This window comes from Macrobrachium nipponense, chromosome 21 (assembly GCF_015104395.2).
Source record: "Macrobrachium nipponense isolate FS-2020 chromosome 21, ASM1510439v2, whole genome shotgun sequence".
Lineage (NCBI taxonomy): Eukaryota > Metazoa > Arthropoda > Malacostraca > Decapoda > Palaemonidae > Macrobrachium > Macrobrachium nipponense.
The window spans coordinates 73,104,539-73,128,208 of NC_087212.1; the positions used below are offsets into that span (position 1 = coordinate 73,104,539).

Here is a 23,670-nt window from a genome sequence, read left to right on the forward strand (position 1 = left end):
CATCACTCAGCCACAACAGTGGGGGGTTGCCTGGCAAATCACTGGAAGGTGTGTCAGGAACTGGGAGCAGAGCAGTGGGTGGTGGAGGTTCTCAGAGTCGGGTATTTGATTCCGTTCGAAGTATCCCCACCCCTGACAGAACAGCCATTGCCTCACCTCGCTTACGCTCAAGAACCTCAGAAGGCTTTTATTCTGCAAGAGGAAGTGAAGATGATGATGGAAAAAGGGGCTGTGGAACAAGTATCCATTCCGTCAAAGGGGTTTTACAGCAGGATTTTCCTTGTACCCAAAGCCAGCGGGGACTGGAGGACAGTAATAGACCTGTCAACTTTGAATCTGTTTATAAGAAAAACCAGATTCAAAATGGAAACTCCAAAGATGGTTCTACAAGCAGTCAGGATCAAGGACTTTATGCTGACAATCGACTTGAAAGACGCATACTTTCAGATCCCAGTCCATCAGTCTTCCTTTAAATTTCTCCGCTTCAGTCTTGCAGAAAAAGTTTTCAAGTTCAGAGTTCTGTGCTTCGGAATGACAACATTTCCTCAAGTTTTTACAAGAGTGTTCACTCTTGTGTCGACATGGGCACATGCTCAGGGGATCAGGCTAATAAGATATCTAGATGATTGGCTGGTGATAGCAAAGTCCAGAGAGAAATTACTCAGGGACAGGGCGACCCTTCTACGGTTTTGTCACAGCTTAGGCATTGTGATAAATCAGGAGAAGTCGCAGTTGGATCCAAGTCAATGGCTGGTGTATCTGGGAATGGTTATAGACACAATAAAAGCCACAGTATTCCCGACAGACGAGAGAGTAGAGAAATGCAAACAAGTGGTGAATGCCTTTCTGGAAAAACAAACACAGCCAGCAAAACAGTGGCAGGTAGTACTGGGAGTTCTAACTTCCTTGGAGAAGCTAGTACCACAAGGGAGGTTACACCTTCGATCTCTACAATGGAGGATGAAGGAGTTCTGGTCTCCAATAGTAGATCACCGGTACTAGCTAGTTCCCTTGTTGGCAGAAGTGAGGAAAGACTTGCTCTGGTGGGTGAAGGACAGCAATCTGACAGTGGGTGTTCCCCTTCAGCAACCCTCCCCGGAACTCCTGCTGTTCTAAGATGCGTCACTAGAAGGTTGGGGAGCGCATATGGAGGAGCTGATGGTTTCAGCAAAATGGAGCGGCGAGGACAGAAAACTCCATATAAACATGCTGGAGCTAAAAGCAGCATTTCTAGCACTACAGGAATTCCGGGAGAGGGTGCAGGGGCATTCAGTGGTTTTGATGTCAGACAACACCACAGTAGTAGCTTACATAAACAAACATGGAGGTCTAGTGTCTCAACAGTTACATGTGATGACAGTTCAACTTCATCAGTGGGCTGTAGAGAACGTAGTAGACATCAGGGCCAGATATATTCCGGGAAAAAGAAACGTAGTGACCGACAAGTTGAGCCGGAGGGATCAGATCCTGGGAATGGAGTGGTCCTTGCACCAACAAGTAGTGGACAGAATGCTCAGGTTGTGGGAAAGGCCGATCATAGACCTATTCGCAACCAGGTACAACAAAAAGTTGGGAGTGTATTGTTCAGTAGTCCCGGACATAGAGGCAGTAGCAGAAGATGCTCTACAACACTCATGGGACAATCTGGACGTCTATGCACTTCTGCCATTTTGTCTAATCCGTCAGGTTCTGAACAGGGTAATGCGGTCTCAGAACCTCAGAATGACTCTTGTAGCTCCTTTATGGCCAAAGGCAGAATGGTTTCCAGACCTCTTGGAACTCCTGATAGACGTGCTGAGAGAGTTACCCCATGGAACAACCTGCTATGTCAGCTGCATGTGGAGAGGTACCACCGGTCGGTGAAGTCCCTATCACTTCACGGGTGGAGACTGTCAAAAGGTTTTCGCAAAAGGCAGCAGCGCACATGGCAGGAAATATCAGAAAGTCATTGGTAGCAGTATACCCAGGAAAATGGTCAGCATACTGTGATTGGTGTCGTAGAGGGAACTTGTCTCCACTCGCTACCGCTATTCAGCAATTAGCAGACTTTCTGATATATCTCAGAACAGAAAGGCATATGTCTGTGTCTGCGGTGAAGGGGTACAGGGCGGCTCTAGCCTCAGTCTTACGCATGAAAGGCGTGGACATTTCATCTTCATGGGAGTTGGCCATGTTGATGAAGAGCTTTGAGCAGTCATGTTCGCCAAAGAAACTGAAAGCCCCAGATTGAGATTTGACCATGGTACCGAGTAGTCTGACAAAACCCCCTATGAACCACTAAGGTAGTCCACAGACAGGAGCCTGACCCTGAAGAGAGTCTTCTTATTGGCCCTAGCTTCAACCAAAAGGGTAGGGGAACTACATGGCCTGTCATCTATTGTAAAGCACTCGAGAGGTTGGAAGTCACTGGCATTTGAGTTTGTACCAGAATTCGTGGCCAAAACTCAAAACCCTTCAATAGTGGACGGCAGATTCGACTCCTTTTCCATGCCTTCTCTGGCAGATTTTGTAGATAATGACAAAGAAGAGATGCTTGTGTGTCCCGTCAGGGTAACAAGAGAGTACTTAAGGAGGACAAGGCACCTCAGGCCGGGGTGCAGGAGGTTGTTTGTAAGTACAGGACGGAACAAAAAGAAAGTGTCCAGAAATACAATATCATTTTGGCTAAGAGAAACGATCAGGAATGACTACATGACAGAAGACAAGGGGTCAGATATCCAGGAGAGGGCTAGGGCTCATGACATTAGAGGCTTGAGTGCTTCTTTGGCATTCAAGAAGGATATGTCTGTGGAGAGAATTCTGAAAGCTGGTGTTTGGAAACACCAAACCACTTTCACTTCCTTTTATTTAAAAGACGTTGCCCATAGATCCTTGGATACCTTTTCCTTGGGTCCGGTGGTGGCGGCCCAGCAAGTTGTATAGCTCATCCAGTACCCCTGGCGGGTCAGTTTGTGTCTAGTCTAAGATGAAGGTATGAAAGTAGAATGAATGGGATAACTGGTCTTTTTTTCTTTACTACTTTCTTTCTACTTTACCTACGGGCAGTATGAAGGAGAGTACCATCATGAGCTGGAATGGACTAGATGCAGGTGAGGTGGTCAGCCATACTGTAAAGTTATGTTAAGAGTATAGTATACTTTTCAGTAGCAACACACCCCTCTCGGTAATACGGAAGGGAGAGGTGATGGTAGATCCAGATACAAGGGACAAGAGTGGTTTATGAGAATGGGGGGTCCTCTATTTCCCCATAGTTTATAAACCATGGCATGATATCAGCACCCAGTGAGGGAAACCAATAATTTCCTTATATCTTTGGTTCAAAGGTTTTTAGTCCATTCTCTTAGAATGCTCCTAATATTCGGAAATGGATATAGGTGGCAAACTCCCAGTCAGTTAGAGACTTACCTCCCTCCAATAAGTAAGTCTATCCTAATGTTAAGATCGAAGGTTTGTTTCGTATATGAACAAATGACAAATTTGTAACTAATTTGTATTTTTCATAACTAACAAACCTGAGGTCTTAACAGTTAAAGGCGTCACCTCGAACCACCCCTCTAGCAGTCTAACTGGGTTATAAGTATAACTGGCGGGTCGGTCACACGACGCCGAGGGCATTCTGGGAGTACATGCCCCATGACCTGATATAGATGCTAATAGTCCCTGGATCGCAGAAGTTTAATTTTAATTCTACCGGTTTCCAGCTTGGCGCTAGTTAATCCTAATGTTAAGACCTCAGGTTTATTAGTTATGAAAAATACAAATTAGTTACAGATTTGTCATTTTGGTATTGTTTTATGTAATGTTTTCAAGTTTTGTATAAATAACTTTCCAACTAATTATATAGCTATAGTTTATAACTAGTACGGCAACTAAAATTTGAAATTCAGGGTAGCAATTATTTGGTTTTGGTGTAGGTAGCTAGTCCGCCCACTTTCACGAGAGAGAGAAACAACTCTGCAAAGAGCCTGTTTGTTTCTGCCGGCTTAGGACAAAGGTTGTGAGCATTAAGCCAAATTTGGAATTAATTTACTAGTTAATGGTTTGAGACAAATCAGCCAATTGGTGAAGTATATTTGCTTTTTGGTAGCATTTGGCAATTTAGTTAAGTGATATGTTTTTTAAGGAGCAAATTTTTCACAATTTTGACTTTTCATTATTGAGACTTGTTTTTTCAATATTAAGACTTTTTTGATAGTCGAACTACAGTGGTCCCCCCATATTCGCGGGGGATGCGTACCAGACCCCCCCGTGAATAGTTAGAATCCGCGAATGTTTGGAACCCCTATAAAAATGCTAAAAACATCCTATTTTGTTAGTTACAACTCAAGTAAAACCCACTAAAAATTTTCCTACATGGTTTTTTTTAATAGTTTTATCACAAAAAGTGCATTTTATGATGAAATTCATCAAAAAAACCAGGAATTTGTGGATATTTATCATAGAAAAATACCGCGAATGCGTGAATTTTCCGCGAATAATGCAGGGAAATGTTCCCGAGAGAAATCCGCGAATGTGTGAGTCCGCGAATCTGGAGAACGCGAATACGGGGGGTCCACTGTATTTTTTACCATGTCCCAATGCAAGTACAGTGTTCCCCCCGTATTCGCGGGGGATGTGTACCAGACATCCCGTGAATAGTTAAAACCCGCGAATAGTTAGAACCACCATTAAAAATGCTTATAACTGCCAATCTTGAAAGTTCAGATACCAAATGTATACCTTTAATAACATCCTACTTCAAATATACCTAAAATTACTAACCTATTACTGTATTAATTTTTGAGGTTATATTATTAATATCATTTCAAAGTCATCTTAAACATTTTACCATTAAAAATATATACCTACAGCCAATAACAGAGAGAGAGAGAGAGAGAGAGAGAGTGACCAGTGAATGGCAACATCATATATCTGACCATCAAGAGTGAAATTATGAATTATTTCTGAGACTGAGAGAATAATAAGAGAGAGAGAGAGAGAGAGAGAGAGAGAGAGAATAACTCCTAAACTCCGACTCCTTCCCCTCCGCCAATACGTATATCAAACTGTCATATACTCCTCCGCCTACGTTCCTCCAAGTGCATAAAAAAGACTGGGAATGGCTTTTTTAATTAATCTTATTATTTGAAAATTAGTTATAACGTAAATCATTTATTTATACTACAAAACAAATAAACATACGTAAGAGAGAGAGAGAGAGAGAGAGAATGGTATTGTTACTGTTTAATCTCACGAAACTAAATATTATTTGTAAACTAGTGCTGTATATTATTATTTTACCATAAAATGTAGTAATGTCCTTAAAGATACACTTATACATACATTTCCAGCCCAAACAGAGGGCGAGAGTTACCACTAAGACACACTATCTCGTGTGGCAAAAGAGAGAGAGAGAGAGAGGGGGGGGGGGGGTTATCCTTATTTAAAAGACTGAAATGGATAGATTATTGTACTTCCATAAAATACTATAACATATGAATTTTGAAATAAATTATATTACAATCATTATCATTATGCGAAAATATTAATAAACATACACATGTACCATAGAAATTCTCATCTCAGTAAAAGAGAGAGAGAAAGAGAAAATACGTGACCATCGAAAGGGCAACAGCTGTTGGACCCCAGCCAACTCTGCTTGGCTCCCTGGAAATCAAAGACGCAGGGTAAAATGCATTTTCTGTCATTCTTACATAATTTTATATTTATAAACTAAAATCTTGCTAATTCACTTTAGTATTTTCTTTAATGAATTTATATAATTGCTGTTTACATTAATATTGATTTTTGAAAAATTAGTAAATCATCACCAAAAAATACATGTCTGTAAGAGAGAGAGAGAGAGAGAGAGAGAGATTATCGTACATTTGTAAAATACTTTCACATATGATTTTGTAATTCAATTATTATTATTATTATTATTATTATTATTATTATTATTATTATTATTATTATCATGAAAATATAATAAACACATACATACGTACCATAAAAATCTCTCTCAGTAGAGAGAGAGAGAGAGAGGAGAGAGAGAGAGACGAGAGAGAGATTATCGTAGCATTTGTAAAATACTTTCACATATGATTTTGTATTACAATTATATATTATGATATTATTATTGTAAAATTACTTTCACATATTGATTGTATTACAATTATTATTATTATTTGTTATTATTATTATTATTATTATTATTGTTATATTACATATGAAAATATTAATAAACATATTATACATACGTGTACCATAAAAATCTCTCATCTCAGTAGAGAGAGAGAGAGAGAGAGAGAGAGAGAGAGAGAGAGAGAGAGAGAGAGAGAGAGAGACCTGCAGTTCGAAAGAAAGATGCGTGATGACTGGGATTTCCTTCATTCTTACATAATTTTTGAAATTTATAAACTAAAATCTTACTAATTCAATGTAGTATTTTCTTTCTTGAAGTAATTGCTCTTTACATTAATATTAATATTAGAAAATTAGCTTAGAAAATTAGTAAATCATTTATCACACAAAAAGCATACATCCCGGTAAGGGGGAGAGAGAGAATTATTAGGTATTATGTGATATCATGTAATCTTATTAAACTTACTAATACAGTATTGATCAATATTAATATTTTAAAATCAGTAAATCATTTTTGTATCATAAAAATGTATTTAGGCATGAAAATAACATCAAAATACACTAATTAGTGATTATTTATCGTCGGAAAATCCTGGGAATAGGCGAATTCACCGCAAATAATGGTTAGATATGGTCCAGAAAAAAATGCGCGAATCAGTGAGTCCGCGAATACAGGGGGCCCACTGTACATGTATTATTGACTTCAGCTAACTATAACTCTCATACCATTTATATGAATTGCAGGGGTCAAGTCTGTTCTATAGAAATATCTTGTGTTAAATGTAAATTGGGATCCAAATCAAAGGATAGTCTTAAATTCTCATCTATCCAAATCAGAAATGGACAGGAAAAGAAAGGCAACTGTTAGCAATGATAAAACTGCAGTAAGTCTGGAATCTCTGTCTTCCAGTAGCATTGATGTTCTTGTTGTGTCTGTTCTTTTACTGCCCCTTATTCCCAGTTCTCCTGCTGTACCACCTGATCCTTTACCTGGCTCCCATGCTTTGGACCCCAATGCCATTGCCAACCTCGAGTCAAGATTCAATTAGAAGTTTGGGTTGGTCGTGGAGTCTATGGCCCAATTAGGGGCTTTGGTTCGAGCCCTTATGGACCAATTGAGTAAAGTGAGTGCTAATAGTGCTAGTGAAGTGTTGGTCTTGGAGCTGGCTGCCTGTCCTGCCAATTCTCTTAGGCAAAGGTCCCTGGCACACCCCTAGACCTGGGAGAAGCCATACCGGCAGCCCATGGGACAATGGAGGTCGGTGAGGTCTGCCCACACTAGTCTTCCCTTCAGTCGTACCTGAAGTAAAGTCCTAGGGGGAGACAGACAGCCAGTGGGAAGGAGTATTTTTGGAAGTGCACTGTCTTTCCTTGAGTTCAGAGGCGTCTAGACTTGCATAGAGGCACCAGTGGCATTTCAGTGATAGAGTCCAGGTCATTGAAAAGGCCCGCAATGGATGTAGCCTCCACTCCTCAGGTGCCTCGTAAGAAAGTCAGGGATTTTGAGCCTTCCTGCAGTTTTTGGGACAGCCCAGATGTGCGTTTGGATGTGGAACCTCAAGTTTTTGCGCCCAGTTGTTCATCTTCTGCTCCCAGACACAAGCGACCAGTAGCGCCCGTTGGTGCAGCAGTGTACGAGGCACTCAAGCTTGCAAAAACTCCTAAGTGCCTAGCAGTGCCCAGTGTCTCCTGAGCACCCAGTAGCTTCCAAGCAGCCATACGTACAAAGACCCGAGCACATTAAGACTCCTGTTCCTTTAGTTGTGGATCTATTGTTGGGTTCCATCCAGTAGCAATTGGATGACCACCTAGGGTTTTTGAAGAAGCTTCCCCCTGCTGTTAAGTTTGCTATGAACATACCATTATCACCAGAGTAGTCTGTTGAGGAGAGTTTGAATAAGGATTTAGATGAAGATTCTCCTTTGTTCCATGCTTCATAGTTTAACTGCTTTTGCTCGCCAGTGGCCACATCCTCACCTGTGTCTACTTTCCAGATGAGCAATCGACCTGTTGAATCTTCCAGGTTGCCCAAGCTGGTGCTCTCTATTTTGGCAAGGAAGGTGCTAAGCAAAGTAGAGTATTGGCTCTCAGAAAAGAAGGAGCAAGGGAGGACTTCCTTCTGTTAACCTCCTTCCCGGCTGTCACACAGAAGATATTTACCTTCTGCCATTGGAGACGCCTTCCACGAGTGCTGTTGCTTCTGCCTGGCATAGCTCAGCCTTTCTGTCAACCAAGCACAGTGGCCCCTGGTTTTACATGTTTCACATTTTTGCGCTTGTGACTAAATACTGATTTTTATGATAAAAATTATTTGCAGCATACATGTATAATGTAATGTATCTGTTAAGCTCACTTCAGGTTGAGACCCATACTGAGCATAATAGGTGTATGATGCTCTCTCTCTCTCTCTCTCTCTCTCTCTCTCTCTCTCTCTCTTCCCTCTCTCGTCTCTCTCTCTCTCTCTCTCTCTCTCTCTCTCCCAGGGTAATATAAGATCGTATGAAACTGACTACTCTCTCTCTCTCTCAGGGTAATATAAGATGTATTTGAAATGATATTGCTGTAAAGATTTTTTTGTTATAGAGCATATTGTATAATGTTTAAAATATTCACCAATTATTTTAGTTTTATTTTCCAATATAAGCAGACTGAAAAATTAAATGATATATAATTAGCAAATATGTTAAATATTGTACAACATGCTCTATCATAAAAAAAACTTAGAATGAGCTTAATAGATACATAACCACTTTATAAGTACAATATGCTATATCATCCAAAACATTTTCTATTAATATAATTTCAAGATTTATTTAATTTGTATTTTACATTTTATAGATATTTTGCTGTTTACATTAAAGTTAAATATTTACATTCATTTTAAAATTGATTAAAAATTTGTCATATCATTGTTATAATTATTTTAGGGGGCGTATATTTGTAAGAGTAACAGTTGTAAAAGGGTACTAATCTAAGATGCCCTAGGCTGTTTTGGGACGATGGTTTGGGATTATTTTTGTTTGAAATATTAAATTGTTTTAGTATGATAAGCACTGAAATGTTAAAATAGACAGTTACAAGCATTTTAGTTTATGAGGTACTGAGTATTTGTCAGTTTTAAGGGGGCCGCCGGAACCCCTATATATGGTGGTATAGGGCGAAAAATGCAAAGTCATGAAAAAATTCATGGAGCTTCATATGGCAATTGAGAATACGTATACGAAATATTTCGTCAAAATTCCTCTTACTTTCGTAGTTACAGGGTAATTAGTTAACGTAACTCAATAAGCCTAAAACATTGATCCATACAAGAAAATGCAATATTTCTTCTATTATCGTAAATTTTGATAATTATTGTCAAAGAAATTGGGAGAAATGGCATCTGTGACATTCCCCGAGTCGAGAAGGAGACTTCAGGCTCAGCTACCAAGTCCAGTCTTGATTTAGTGCGATCACAGACTTCAAGTAGTCTACACGTTCCATTTCACCTCTGACATTCGCCTGCTTTTACGTATGTTTATGTATGTTTCGGCAAGAATTTCATCATGCCAATGAGGAAAAGACAAGGAAAACATCTCGCTAACATACAGACGAAGAAAAATCGCTCAAGTATTATTACAGAATATCATAATATATGCGTAGTTAGTGAAGAGAGAGGGGAGGGTTGCGAAGTAAGGGTTGCTTAGTAACGCCCCCGTCTTGCTTGACAGCACATGTCACACTGTGCCCAAGGCTACGATCTTTGAGCAAAGAGATCTTCATTTATGATAAATAACAAAGTTTTGGTTTTTTAATACCCAAAATGGAATATGAAATTCATAATAATCATGATTTATTAACCCTCTTACGCCGGAGCGGTAAAAAAAAAATTGTCTCCCGTGTGCCGGAGGGGTTTCGGAGTGAGCAGGGAAGCGGAAAAAATATTTTTTTCAAAAAATCACAGCGCGCTTAGTTTTCAAGATTAAGAGTTCATTTTTGGCTCCTTTTTATGTCATTGCCTGAAGTTTAGTATGCAACCATCAGAAATGAAAAAAAATTGTCATTATCATATATAAATAATGCGATATATGATAGCGCAAAAACGAAATTTCATATATAATTGTATTCAAATCGCGCTGTGCGCAAAACGGTTAAAGCTAACAAGTTACTTTTTTTTTTCGTTGTAATATACACTAAATTTCAATCATTTTGGTATATAACACATTGTAAAACTATAAAAGCAACACAGAGAAAATATTATCACAAAATAATGCATGAATTCGTAACGCGCGGATGTGAACAAATATTTTTTTCAAAAATTCACCATAAATCTAAATATTGTCTAGAGACTTCCAATTTCTTTCAAAATGAAGACAAATGATTGAATATTACTATACTGTAAGAGTATTAGCTTACAATTGCAGTTTTTGACCATATCTGACAAGTTGAAGTTGACCGAATGTCGAATTTTTTTATATATTATTTTTTATATGCAATTATTTCGGAAATAAGAAAAGCTACAACCTTCAAATATTTTTCGTTTTATTCTACATGGAATTGCGCACATTTTCATATATAAAACTCTATGAAATGCCTAATATGAAACGGAGCAAATATTCCGAGAATGGGACGTACGTATTTCGGAGATTTGTGGCGGAGAATCTGCGCGCGGAGGGAAGGAAAGATTTTTTTTTAAATTCACTATAAATCTAAATAATTTGCTAGAGACTTTGAATGTGTTTCAAGATGAAGATAAATGACTGAATATTACTAGACTGTAAGAGTTTTAGCTTACAATTGCGTTTTTCGACCATTTCGGTAGAGTCAAAGTTGACTGAACGTGGTTTTTTTTCTATTTATCGTGATTTATATGCAAATATTTCAAAAATGAGAAAAGCTACAACCTTCAATTATTTTTTTGTTGTATTCTACATGAAATTGCGCACATTTTCATATATAAAACTTTATGTAACGGCTAATTTAAAATGGTGCAAACATTACCACAATCGCACGTATGATTTTTTCGGAAGAGTTACCGCGCGGACGTAAAGAAAATGTTATTTTTTTCATAAATTCACCATAAATCGAAATATTGTGCTAGAGACTTCCAATTTGTTGCAAAATGAAGGTAAATGCTTGAATATTACTAAAATATAAGTGTTTTAGCTTACAATTGCGTTTTTCGACCATTGCGGTAGAGTCAAAGTTGACCGAAGGTTGAAATTTTGGCAATTATCGTTATTTATATGAAAATATCTCAAAACTGATAAAAGCTACAACCATGGGTTGTTTTTAGCTGTATTGTGCATGAAATTGCGCACATTTCCATATATAAAACTTTATATAACGGCTAATTTTAAAATGGTGCAAACATTACCACAATCGCATGTATGATTTTTTTTCGGAAGAGTTACCGCGCGGACGTAAGGAAAAAGTTTTTTCATAAATTCACCATAAATCAAAATATTGTGCTAGAGACTTCCAATTAGTTGCAAGATTAAGGTAAATGATTGAATATTACTAGAATATAAGCGTTTTAGCTTACAATTGCGTTTTTCGACCATTTCGGTAGAGTCAAATTTGACCGAAGGTTGAAATTTTGGCAATTATCGTTATTTATATGAAAATATCTCAAAACTGATAAAAGCTACAATCATGAGTATTTTATTGTTGTATTTTACATAAAATGCGCACATTTTCATATATAATACTTCATGTAACGGCTAATTTACAATGGCACAAAAATTATGTCAAAGTGACTAAATAATTTCCGAGATGTATCACAGATACTTTTTAGTGCGGCAAGAAAGAAATTCGCGCTTGCGCGCCTGCTTATCGATTGTAAACAAAACAACACCTTGATCCGTCAACTCCCAGCATCCCCCAAGGCGCGTGATTCAAAAGTTTTAGGCTGGTAGGCCTATAAGTATTTTTTCGCGAATTTTAAAAAAAACTTTTGTAAGTCGACGTAAAATACGTCCAGTCGGCACACGGGAGACAAAAAATGTAGACGTAAAATACGTCCAGTCGGCGTAAGAGGGTTAAATTGTCTTTGTAGAAAAAGAGTACGCCTTCGAGTTTCATCTCTTGACATTCTCTTGCATTTACGTTTGTTTATCTTTGTTTCGGGCAAGAATTTCATCATGCCAAAGAGGAAAATACAAGGAAAACATCTCGCTAACATACAGAAGAAGAAGAAAATTCGCTGTAAGAAGCCGAGTTAGTGAAGGGGAGAGAGAGAGAATTGCGTAGGAAGGAGTGCCCCATCTTGCCTCAAGCAGTGCTCCAGGCTGCGATATATGAGCAAAGGGATCATCATTTATGATTAAATTATGATAAATAAAATAGTTTTGGTTTATTAATAAACAAAAAAGAAATATACATTCATAATAATCATTATTTATTAACATTGTCTTTATAGAAATACGAAGGAAACTTTGAACGCCCGTATCTCAAAACTATACTTATTGACCTTCAAAATCTATCTTCTCACTTAGTTTTAAAGCTATAACATTGGAATTTGGTATTTAACTCAGAAAGACATTATAGAACAATCAAATAGTGCCCTTTTTTCCAATTTTTGTTTCGTATTTTTTTTTATAAATTTTTTTCTCCTGATTTATAGGGTTTATTTTTTTACCATATTGAAAAATTCATATCTAGCAAAAAAATGACTTTTAGAAAAAAAAACTCTCCATTCGATTGGAGGTCTACATCAGGTCTATATATGGTAGTAATCCCAGGTCTTAATATTAAATATCAAGGGAGGAGATAGAATTTGAAAAATGGTTATTTTCGGAATAAATCGCCCTGGCGTCACAAAACCGAAGGTCAGAGGCGAAAATCATATGCGGTTTGGAGATGTCCCAAGTCACCTTATTTAGTGGTATGAATATCAAAGTCCTGTCCGTAAAAAAGGGCATTAGCCGGCCGGCCCCCTTAAGCATTTTTAAGAGGGGATTTTTGCATTTTCCCAATTAGTTCTGGAACCTAACGACGTAAAGTGGGGGAGAATTAATTTTTTCTTCAACTGAACTAGATCATTTGCTTAGGAATATGTTCAAGGTGTTTCAAATAGTCAGTCAGGTTTTTTTTTTTTTTTTTTTTTTTTTTTTCCCTCCCTTGTGTGGAAGATACAGGACTACCATTTGCCTGAGGAGTTCATCAGACTTACTTGGCATCCTTTCTTGTGCTAATATAGGCATTAGACATGGGTCTCAGGAGTTGGCCTCCACAGAGCAGTTCATTTCTCTGGGGAAGCTTCATATGAGAGTTCTATAAGTCTTCCTCAAGAGCCAGCTGGAACAGGAAAAGTCACAAAGACTCGTTTGTGCTTTTCCTTTGACTCAGATCAAGAGGAACCTGCTTTGGTGGAGGTCCAAAGACAAGTTGTTGGAAGAGAAGTCTCTGCTCCCTCAGAACCCCGACCTAACTTTTATGTTTAGACCTGTGGAAACTGTGAGGAAAACCTACTCTGGACCTCTTTGCGACTTCCAGGAACAATCATTTCCCTCTGTTTTGTTCACCAGCTCCCTATCTCTTAGCATGGGTAATGGATGCCATGCTGCAGGACTGGTCGAATGAAGACCTGTATCCCTTCCCTCCATTCGGCATGATAAAAGAAGTCCTGAACTAGTTTTAATCCCACCAGAATGCATTGATGATGTTAATAGCCCCATATTGGCCTCTTGGAGTGGTTCCTGGATCTCCTGGAGCTTCTGGTAGACTTCCCAAGGCATCTACCACAAAAGCAAGTACAATTTTCTCAGACTACCCCATTTCAGGCAGTTCCATTGAGGGTTGTCCACTGTACCTCTGACAGCTTACAGACTGTTAAGAAACTCCTCAGAGTTCAAGGATTTTCAAGAGCAGCTGCAGAAGCTGTTGCAAAATTTAAGATGTCATTCATCCAGCAATGTTTACCAGACCAAGTGGTCTATCTTCTGCGCTTGGTGTAGAAGAAATGGCATCTTGTCTCCTCAAGGGGTTTGTCTTCTTCCACTATTAAGCCAACAGTGCCATGCCCAGCTCTATTTTTCAGCACAAGGGTCTGGACCTATCCCCTAACCAGGACATATCCAATCTTAGATCATTTGACACCTGTAAGTGAGGAATACAGAACTAGTATCAGTTAATATAGATGTGGTCCTGAAATGGCTCTCCGGTCCTCTTTTTGAATCTCTTAGCTCCATGTCCCTAAGAAATCTTACTAAGAAGGCAATATTCCTGGTAGCCTTAGCAACTGCTAAGAGGGTCAGCGACATAAGTGCCATTGATAGAAGGATCAGCTTCACTCAAGGTGATGCAATCTGCTCCTATACCCTTGGATTTCTTGCGAAGAATGAGACTCCATCCAAGCCCTGTCCTCATTCTTTTAGCATCAAGAATTTAGTAGTAGAAGGTTTAGATTCAAAGAATGAAGAGAGGGCATTGTCTTGTGAGTGCTTTAAAATATCTACATAGGACTGAGAAGATATGCGCACCTTCCAGTAGCCTATGGTGTTTGGTCAGACCCCTCTTGACCCCTTTTTGGTGTAGGTAACAGCTTTGTTTGTCTAGTTGCAGGGGCAATTTTCATGTTTTACTAGCATTCGGAAATGTCATTTTCTGCAAAGTTCTCACTTATGTAGCAGGTGCTAAAGCTATACCACCATGTTGCTTCAGGTTAAGGTGAGTGCTAATCTGAGGCAGTATCTTCCTGCAGTATCTCTCTTACCAGGTAAGGAAGCAACAAACATTGTATCAATGCTGGCAATTTTTTCTTTTCTCAAATTCATTACATTTACTAATGTTTTGGGGTAGAATATGTCCGTGTATCCCACTTATCAATGTGGGAATCAGCTATATAGTTACTTGGTAAGTTACTTATATAAAAGTGACATTTTTATAATAAAATAAATTTTATATACACTTACCAAGTAATTACAGAATGGGAGTCTTCCCTCTTCCCCTCACATGGACATTAGGGTACAAACAAATTGAGGCCCTTTGCCGAGTTGTTCCTTACTTTCCCGAAAGTGGGTGGGGCTAGCTACCTACACCAAAACAAAAGAATGGTTACTGCAAATTAAAAATTGTAGCTGCCATCTAGTTAGAAACTATAGCTATGTAATTACTTGGTAAGTAGTATATATATAAAACTATTTTATTATATAAAAATGAGTTCTTTTTATCAGATTATCGGGGTAAAAGGTAGTTAACTAACTTTTCCTTTCATTTTTAGTTAGATTATTTTAAGACCTTATGCATTATGTAACTTTATGAAAAGCCATGTATAAAGGAGAACTGTATTATTGGGCTTTCTCTAGCTTGGTACTACAACTGTTGGGGGAAAGCAAACTATAGTCATTACCAAACCTGGAGCAGCTGGTGCAAGTGGAATCAGACCACAGACATCTCAAATTATAGTTGTAACAACTGCTTCTGCTATCAGAACACTACAAACCACTACTACTACTACATTAGCTGGAGGACAGACTGCTCAGGTTAGTAGGTAAACTAATTGTATAATAGCCTCTCTTCAGAAATCCACAGAACGATAGACAGTTGAGACATAGTCCCTTCCCTTACCATCACACTTCCTAACATTAATGTTGTCCCCTTAAATGGTGTTGTAGGTGCCTGCTGGTGGTGGTGGTATGAAAATGGTAGTGGTATCGTCTGGGGGTGCTAGTGGCAGCACAACTACCCAGTCTGTCACAAAGCCCATGACCATTACGGTGGCTGGGCAGGCAGGGCAGCAGGCTGGTGCCAACACCAAGACAGTCACCATAGCTGCCAAGTCTGGCACTCCTAGTACCACCACAACTCTCCTCAACACTGGGTCAGGCCAGATCATTGCTGTTCCTGCCCAGGGTTTGCTGCAATCAGGGCAGCAGGTGAGCACATTATCATCAGTCCCCAGTTTATTATCACCAGATAACAAGCAGCCCATTTTCAGATTATATATATATATATATATATATATATATATATATATATATATATATATATTATATATATATATATATATATATATATATATAGAGGAAGTCCCCGGTTATCAGTGGTCTCCGTTAGAAATCGGCAATTTATGGCGCCATAACGGGCCGAGTTCCAGTTATCAGCGCCTTAAGACGTCTTATGGTGCCATAAGGGTGCTTATGGCGTGCCGTAAGGATGCTTATGATGTGTCGTAAGGATGTTTATGGTGCCAATAACTGGTTATCAGTACCATAAGCACCATTGTGGCACCATAAATTGCCAGGTTTCGGTTAATGGCAGTTTTGCTAATTGGCACACCCCTGGGAATGGAACCTCCGCCGATAACCAGGACTGCCTATAGGAATTGTCTTGAGTTAAGCTTCAATAGTTCATTTATGTTAATGATGAGTGCCACTTAGGTAGGGTCTCTGAATTGAAGTGGGAATTATGACTGGAATCTCAAGATACCTAGATTAAGAAGAACCTATCAAGGTAACCACTACTTATATTGGTTTATGAGAAGTTTAATTCCAATTTTTGAGTTCATAACTCTAGTTAAACTCTAGTTATGATTCTTACTCTTATGATAGGCAAGTCATGTTGAGTTTTGTTATTACATATTATAAAGTAGTCAGGGCCTGGCCATAGGATTTGTTTTTTAAAAAGGTATGGAAATTATAAACGTTAAATATGACAGACAGGGAGGTGCAAAGAGACTAGTGTAAAAGGGGTAAAAAGCAATATGTACAAATTGATGGAGCTGTAGTTAAAGGGATGTTGCAGAGGGCTTACATGTTTTTATTTAATTTTTAAGTCGGAGAAAAAGTAAAAGTAGATTACTTTTAAATTGCAACATTTGTACACATTCCAGGATTTTTCACCATCTCATTAAGGTCCAGATACTTGTGACAGTGTCAGGGTGATTAAAAAGGCTTATTAATGACTAAATAACTAGGGAAGTATAGCTAAAGGGAAAGAAATAAGGATGATAAAAAATTAACCAAGGAAAAATTCCTTTTGGCAATGGAGATTTTAAAGTTTATGGCATGTGTGTGAATATAATCACATCCCAGCTAAATGACTCTGTTCAAAAGAAACTTAATAAGGCAGTCATTTGGTTGTATAATTGCTTTTTAATGTTGGGAAAGAAAGCAGCAGTAGTTGTGTAGAAGATTAAGTGTTATCACATTTTTATTCAGTACTTTTTTATGCTATTACGTACTTAGGTTACAGAACAACGTATAAGTAACATTGAAATAGGATCAGTGTGTAGGTCACTTAGGGTTACTGAATCGGGTAACACAATGAAACACTTCTAATATGTCTCCATGGGTTAGGTTTGATAAATCATTTAAGGGAAAGATAACTTCAGAGAACAATTTATGGTAAAGAATTTTGCAAAGTTGCAATGAAATAATATAAAAATTGATGAAATGGGTTGTTTGTGTGATGGTACAGTATTTGATTACTTAATAGTTCCCTTGGAAGTAAATTTTTGAAGTAAAAATAAGAGAAATTTTGAATAAATAGTAGCTTCAATTGTCTCACTGTCTCTGGTTTGATAATTTTACTAACATTACTAAAAGATTTTAACTCATGTACAGTATTCCAAATATATTCCCAATAAAGGTGATTGGCAGGCGACATTGACTTTTTAAACTTTTTTTACCTTGTTCTTTGGGGTTACATTTGGTTCAGTGCTTGAAGCTAATGATCAGTTTTGAATTTTTTTAGTTCTTACTTATTTGTAGGTTTAAGTTTTAATAAGGTAAATTATTTACAGGGAGTCTCCGGTTAACAGTTTCTTGGTGCTTGGCTAACAATGATGTTAACCAGATTTTCAGTGCCAGTTGGCAGTTATCGCCACCAATAAACCGCTTAATGGCGCTGTTAACCAGTTAGTGGCACCATTAAGTAGATCATAGGCACTTTCAGCGTTGTAAATGCTATTTATTAGTTTGACAGTGATTTTTGGTTACAGGCGTTTGGCCGATAACCGAACCCTCACCATTAACTGGGGACTGCCTGTATATTTACAAATCAGAAATTCTTTTGTGAGATAAGACATGTTTGCAAAACATTAATTTGTATATGGCATTGATTTCTTGAGTGTTTGTCATGTCCCTGTCAAAGTGTAAGAATCACCTTGTAGTATTATTTTGTTTACACTTAATAACCTTGTAAGTTAGCCTCTGAATCTCGGTGAACTTTTGTCAGTTTTGTTCATACACACTGGAAATTTACGTTAAATGTGGAAGTTAAGCATTTTAGATAATTATCTTCAGAATTTCTGTAAGTGTTCCCAATTCTCATTTTAATATGCCAGTATTTTGGGATAGACTAGTTATGGAAGTCTTGAAATTAATTTTGCCTTTAGTAAACCATCTTAGTTTATACACTGGGAGTGATAGTACAAAGTAAGGTAATTTTGTTGTAGCACCTACAGTTGTTATGTTGTGGTTAAGTATTTTTGCTTGCAGAACTTATTAAATGTTGCAGTAGTGTAGTATTGTTTTTTAATCTGATGGAATGAAAAGTAATTTTGAAACTACATTAGCTTTTTCTTATTGAGAAAATAAATAGGATCTCTGTACTCAGAACTCAGGTGCCTGTTGCAAGTCCATAAAAGGCAAGAGAAATAGCTCATAAAATTTTTTTCTAATTGTGTTGGATATACTAGTCCTACAGTATATTTTTTAAGGTTTCACACACATGAATGGCAGGTTTGTATATTTTTAAACTGTACTGTAGCAGGTATTATTTGCTTGGTGTAGTTAGAGGTTTGATTGTTAAGTGGTGATACCTGAAGTTAATATTACAGAATTTTTTCAAAACATAAACTATACATTATTTTCCGCTACAGTTTATAGCATTATATATAATCTTGAGAGGATAGATTTAGGAAGTTGTGTTCCTTTGTAACCCTCTAGTCGTCATCCCTTCAGATCTGATAATTTTACGGAAGTAAAGTTAAAATATTGTGAGTCATTCCTTCTTTTGTTGTTTTGTTATTGTATATTTTGACAGTTGAGATACCCTAAAAACATTTCCTCGAATTGATTTTTCACACTTTCCAACATGTGTCTTGAATTTACTCAGGTTCACCAATCTCTTTGTTTGTTCATAGAATGGGGATAGTCTCGCCGTGTGTGCTCCCCTTCTGATATTCTGGTATATTTCAGCTAATGACATCAGCTGTCATAAACCTGCAGTGATGTTAACAGAACTTTTCAGTTTCCAAGGTCTTTTCTTCACAGAGGAACACTATTCGTACATGTATCAGCATTTATTCATAATTTATTTTTCAGTACTCTTCCAGTAATCATTATTTCAGCCCTAAGTGCATGTAGTTAGTGATAAAAAGTGATTCAAATTGGGAAAACTGATGCCATGCTTAAAATCGTAGAAAGCAATTCCAGGAATTAAAAAAACAAGAAACATTAAGTTATGAAAACTAATAACAGTAATTACAGTTTTTAGCAACAAGAGACACCACCAACCCTAGAAGTAAACTATACCTTAGGAAAATCAAAAACCTCTACAAACTACCAGTTACCATGATGAATAAAGATGGAAAGATGATGAAAATGGATGGTGCGCACACACGATGCAAAAATGGCTTAATCTTTGGAAAGCATCACAGAAAATGCATGAACAGTGCTGAAGCATAGAATAACAACCAATGGGAAAATTTTGTCCATGGTCTAAGCATTTACAGTTGGTGTGATGGAGAGCCTTTGTTTGGAAGAAAAGTGTTTTTTTATTCGTATTCAGTATGCGTGAAAATGTTTTATTTTATAAAAACTTTCTTTATTGGAGTAAGATCAAAGAGTGCCATTCCCTGTTGCCTGTGATGTCCACATCTCACCTGTCTTGTCAGTACTTTACCCGTGTGCTCAAATCCTGAATTGTCAATTTACCAGCATACATGTTTGACCCATGTTCTGCCTATTGCTTGTCCTGCACATGTGACTGCTAGTACAACAGACTTACAATTCACATTCAGATACATCTGAGTCATGATCAGTGTAACTGTTATGTCTCCTTCTGTGGTGAATGTGCCATGTTAACCCTTAAACGCAGAGCCTCTATTTACTAAAGTGAGTGCTGTATGCCAGCGGCATTCGGGAGTTAGTGCCGAAGCGGAAATTTATTTATTTATTTATTTATTTATTTTTTTTTTTTTTAAATCACAGTACGCTTAGTTTTTAAGATTAAGAGTTCATTTTTGGCTCCTTTTTTTTGTCATTGCCTGAAGTTTAGTATGCAACCATCAGAAATGAACAAAAATATTATCATATATAAATATTGAAATATATGACAGTGCAAAAAAAAATTTCATATATAATTGTATACAAATCGTGCTGTGAGCAAAACGGTTAATTGTAGCTTACAAGTGCAGTTTTCGACCATTTCGGTCGAGCTAAAGTTGACCGAAGGTCAAATTTTTTCTATTTTTATTTTGATTTATATGAAAATATTTGAAAAGTGATAAAAGCTACAACCATGAGTTATTTTTTGTTGTATTCTACATGAAATTGTGCACATTTTCATGTATAACACTTTATGTAATGCCTAATAGAAAATGGTGCAAAAATTACAAAAAGGTGACCAAAGAAATTCTGAGATTTTCAGCAGTTACCATGCGCGGAGGTAAGGAAAAAGTTTTTTTCAAAAACTCACCATAAGTCGAAATATTGTGCTAGAGACTTTCTGTTTGTTGCAAAATGAAGGTAATTGATTGAATGTTACTAGAATGTAAGAGTTTTAGCTTACAATTGCATTTTTCGACCATTTTGGTCGAGTCCAGGTTGACCGTAGGTTTAAATTTTGGCACTTAAGGGGACCGTCCGCTATGATGTCTATTTTTTTTATTTATTACGCAAAATAGATAATTTTCATATATGTTTTAGATATATATAATACCTTCATCATATAAAAATTTCAAGTCATTTGATCAAAAATTTTAGTTTTATTAGCAAAAATTATGATTTTCAAAAAAAAAAATAGGTAAAGATTTCTCCGCTAATATGACATCAATTGTATTGAAAATCATACCATAAAAACTTCTTTATATACCGAACAATTCTGTGTGACAGAATTTTTTATTTTTTATTTTTTGGTTTTTTTTTATAATTTTTTTTTTTTTTTTTAGTCTAGACACTCAAAAAAATCTAAAAAAAAAAAAGAAAGAAAGAAATCAATCAAAATTCTGTCACACAGAATTGTGGGATTTTTATTCCTCTTTCCAATGATATCTTTTTCTCCAAAATTGGATAATAAATAACCGAGTAATGGTTACCGACATGCGCATAAGTATGTTTTTGAGTTATGGGCTCCCAAAGATTTGCTATGTAAATTTCGCTTTTTTCTTATAAAAGTCAAAACAACATTATTATAATTATTTTATTTGTACTTTTATTGTTGATTTCTACATCAAGGATCCTGGTCCTACCCCTAAAAGTGGTATTAATACCCTCAGCGTGACACCAGACGATGTTGACGGCGAGACATGAGACAATGAGGGCGCCGATAGCAATGAATTTTCGTGTTTTTCTTTCAGCATACTCCTGGCCTTCGATAATTTTGCTAGTCTTAGTTGCTGAATAGCCTTCTTGATCTTAGGTAACTTCGGCATTGCTATAAGTTCACTAAGAAGTTATAAAAACAACGTAAATAGCTAGTGACCAAACGAAGTGCGTATAACTCCTTTGACGTGTGTGGCGTAACTGAGTCATTATCTGAGTCTCGCGGCTCTCGCCTATAAATAGCCGCTCTGACCAGCTCTCCTCTCTCACACAACCTTTCATTGCTACCAGATGTATGAGAATCTCGAAAAAAAATCTGAAAAAATCCCTGTATATATGAAAAAATAAACATGCAAAAACGATTCTGTCAAACTCAGTCATACAGACGACGCAGTTACGATGACGTCATCATTTAAAAACCGCTATATCTTCATTATTTGTAAAAATAATTGGCTGAAACTTCTGGAAAGCATGCACGGCATGTTTCTGCATAGATACAAGTAATAACTCTATTTTTTATTTTTTCAAGTTGACATGTCATCCGCCATAGCGGACGGTCCCCTTAACATGATCTATATGAACATATTTCAAAACTGATAAAAGCTACAACCATGAGTTATTTTTTTTTTTTTTTTTTTTTGTATTCTACATAAAATTGCGTACATTTTCATGTATAACACTTTATGTAACAGCTAATATATAATGGTGCAAAAATTACAACGAAGTGACGAAAGAATTTCTGAGATGCGTCACTGATGCTTTGTAGTGCAAGAAGAAAGAAATTCGCGCATGCGCAGCTGGGTAATGCTTGTAAACAAAACAACAGCGTGATCTGTGAATTCCCAGCATCCCTCAAGGCGCGTGATTTAAAATCTTTTGCAAACTAGGCCTATAATTATTTTTCCGCAAATATCTAAAAAAAAATTTGTAGTCTACGTACCGTACGCCCACTTGGCACCTGACAGACAATTTTAGTTGACGTACAGTACGTCCAGTCGGCGTTTAAGGGTTAAGTGACATGCATCTCCAGCAGTACCCACTGTACCAGTGATGGACATGTACCAACTATCACCACTTGCCAAGTTTTGACATACCTGTGTCACCTGCTGTAGTTTGAAGACATTCCACTACCTGGCCCCATTCTACCATGATACCTTCATCTGATGTCCTGGCATCAGTAACCAAGTACTTATTTGTTCTTAAATCAAGTCTCTTCAGAGGTGTCACTGTGTCACCAGAGAGTCTGCCATCCATATCTGCTCCCACGGCCAATAGCTATTGGGATTGAAAGCTTTCAGGACACTTAATATAGTCATAAATGTTTTTTATGAAAAGAGCTTTTGTTATAAAAGAAAAAGTACCGTATATACTCATGTAACACAATCTTGCATATCATGTGACCCCCAAATTTTCACCCTTAAAAAAAGATTTTGTGTATCTTGTGTATCATCCGAGTTCATTTTTTGAGACCTACAGTAGGCTAACCTCTTATCCTCCTCTTTATCTATCCCATCTCGTTGTTAAATTAAAAAAAAAAAAGTAGAGAATGCTAAAAGGGTCATTAGTAATGTTATACTCATTGTGTAAATGCACACAGCCATAAACAACCGAATGAGAAATGGCTTATTTTCTATGAACAACTGAATCAGATAACAGTGGTTTTGCTTGCTTTATTGGGATTCAAAGCATTCAGGACACTTAATATGGTCACAAATATTTTTATGAAAAGAGCTTTTGTTATAAAAAACAAAGTACGTATCACATATACACTTGTAACGTGATCTTGCATATCATGTAACCCCCAAATTTTCACCCTTATAAAAAGATTTTATCATCTATCTCGTGTATCATGAAAGCTAATTTTTAGACCAAATTGCAATAGGCTAACCTCTTTTCCTTTTTATCTATCCCATCTTCTAGCTAGGCTAACCTCTTTTCCTCCATCTCTTTATCTCTCTATATTCCATCTTGTTCCATCTTGTAGTTGTTAAAAAAAGTAAAAGTGCATGCTAAAAGTACTGTTAGTAATGTTATACTCCTTGTGTAAATGCATAAAGCCATAAACAACAGAACAAGA

The 23,670-nt window shown here is 37.1% G+C and overlaps 1 protein-coding gene across 5 annotated transcripts in view; it reads left to right on the forward strand.

Annotated features, from left to right (window-relative positions):
* LOC135198166 (host cell factor 2-like) overlaps nt 1-23,670 on the forward strand; it is a 167,723-nt gene that overhangs the window by 101,834 nt on the left and 42,219 nt on the right. For 4 of the 5 annotated variants that reach the window (XM_064225674.1, XM_064225676.1, XM_064225675.1 and 1 more), the window contains exons 12-13: nt 15,411-15,587; nt 15,720-15,980. In XM_064225674.1, coding sequence (XP_064081744.1) covers nt 15,411-15,587; nt 15,720-15,980 — 438 coding nt within the window. The remainder of the gene's footprint in view (nt 1-15,410; nt 15,588-15,719; nt 15,981-23,670) is intronic. The other variant, XM_064225678.1, reaches the window with a different exon arrangement.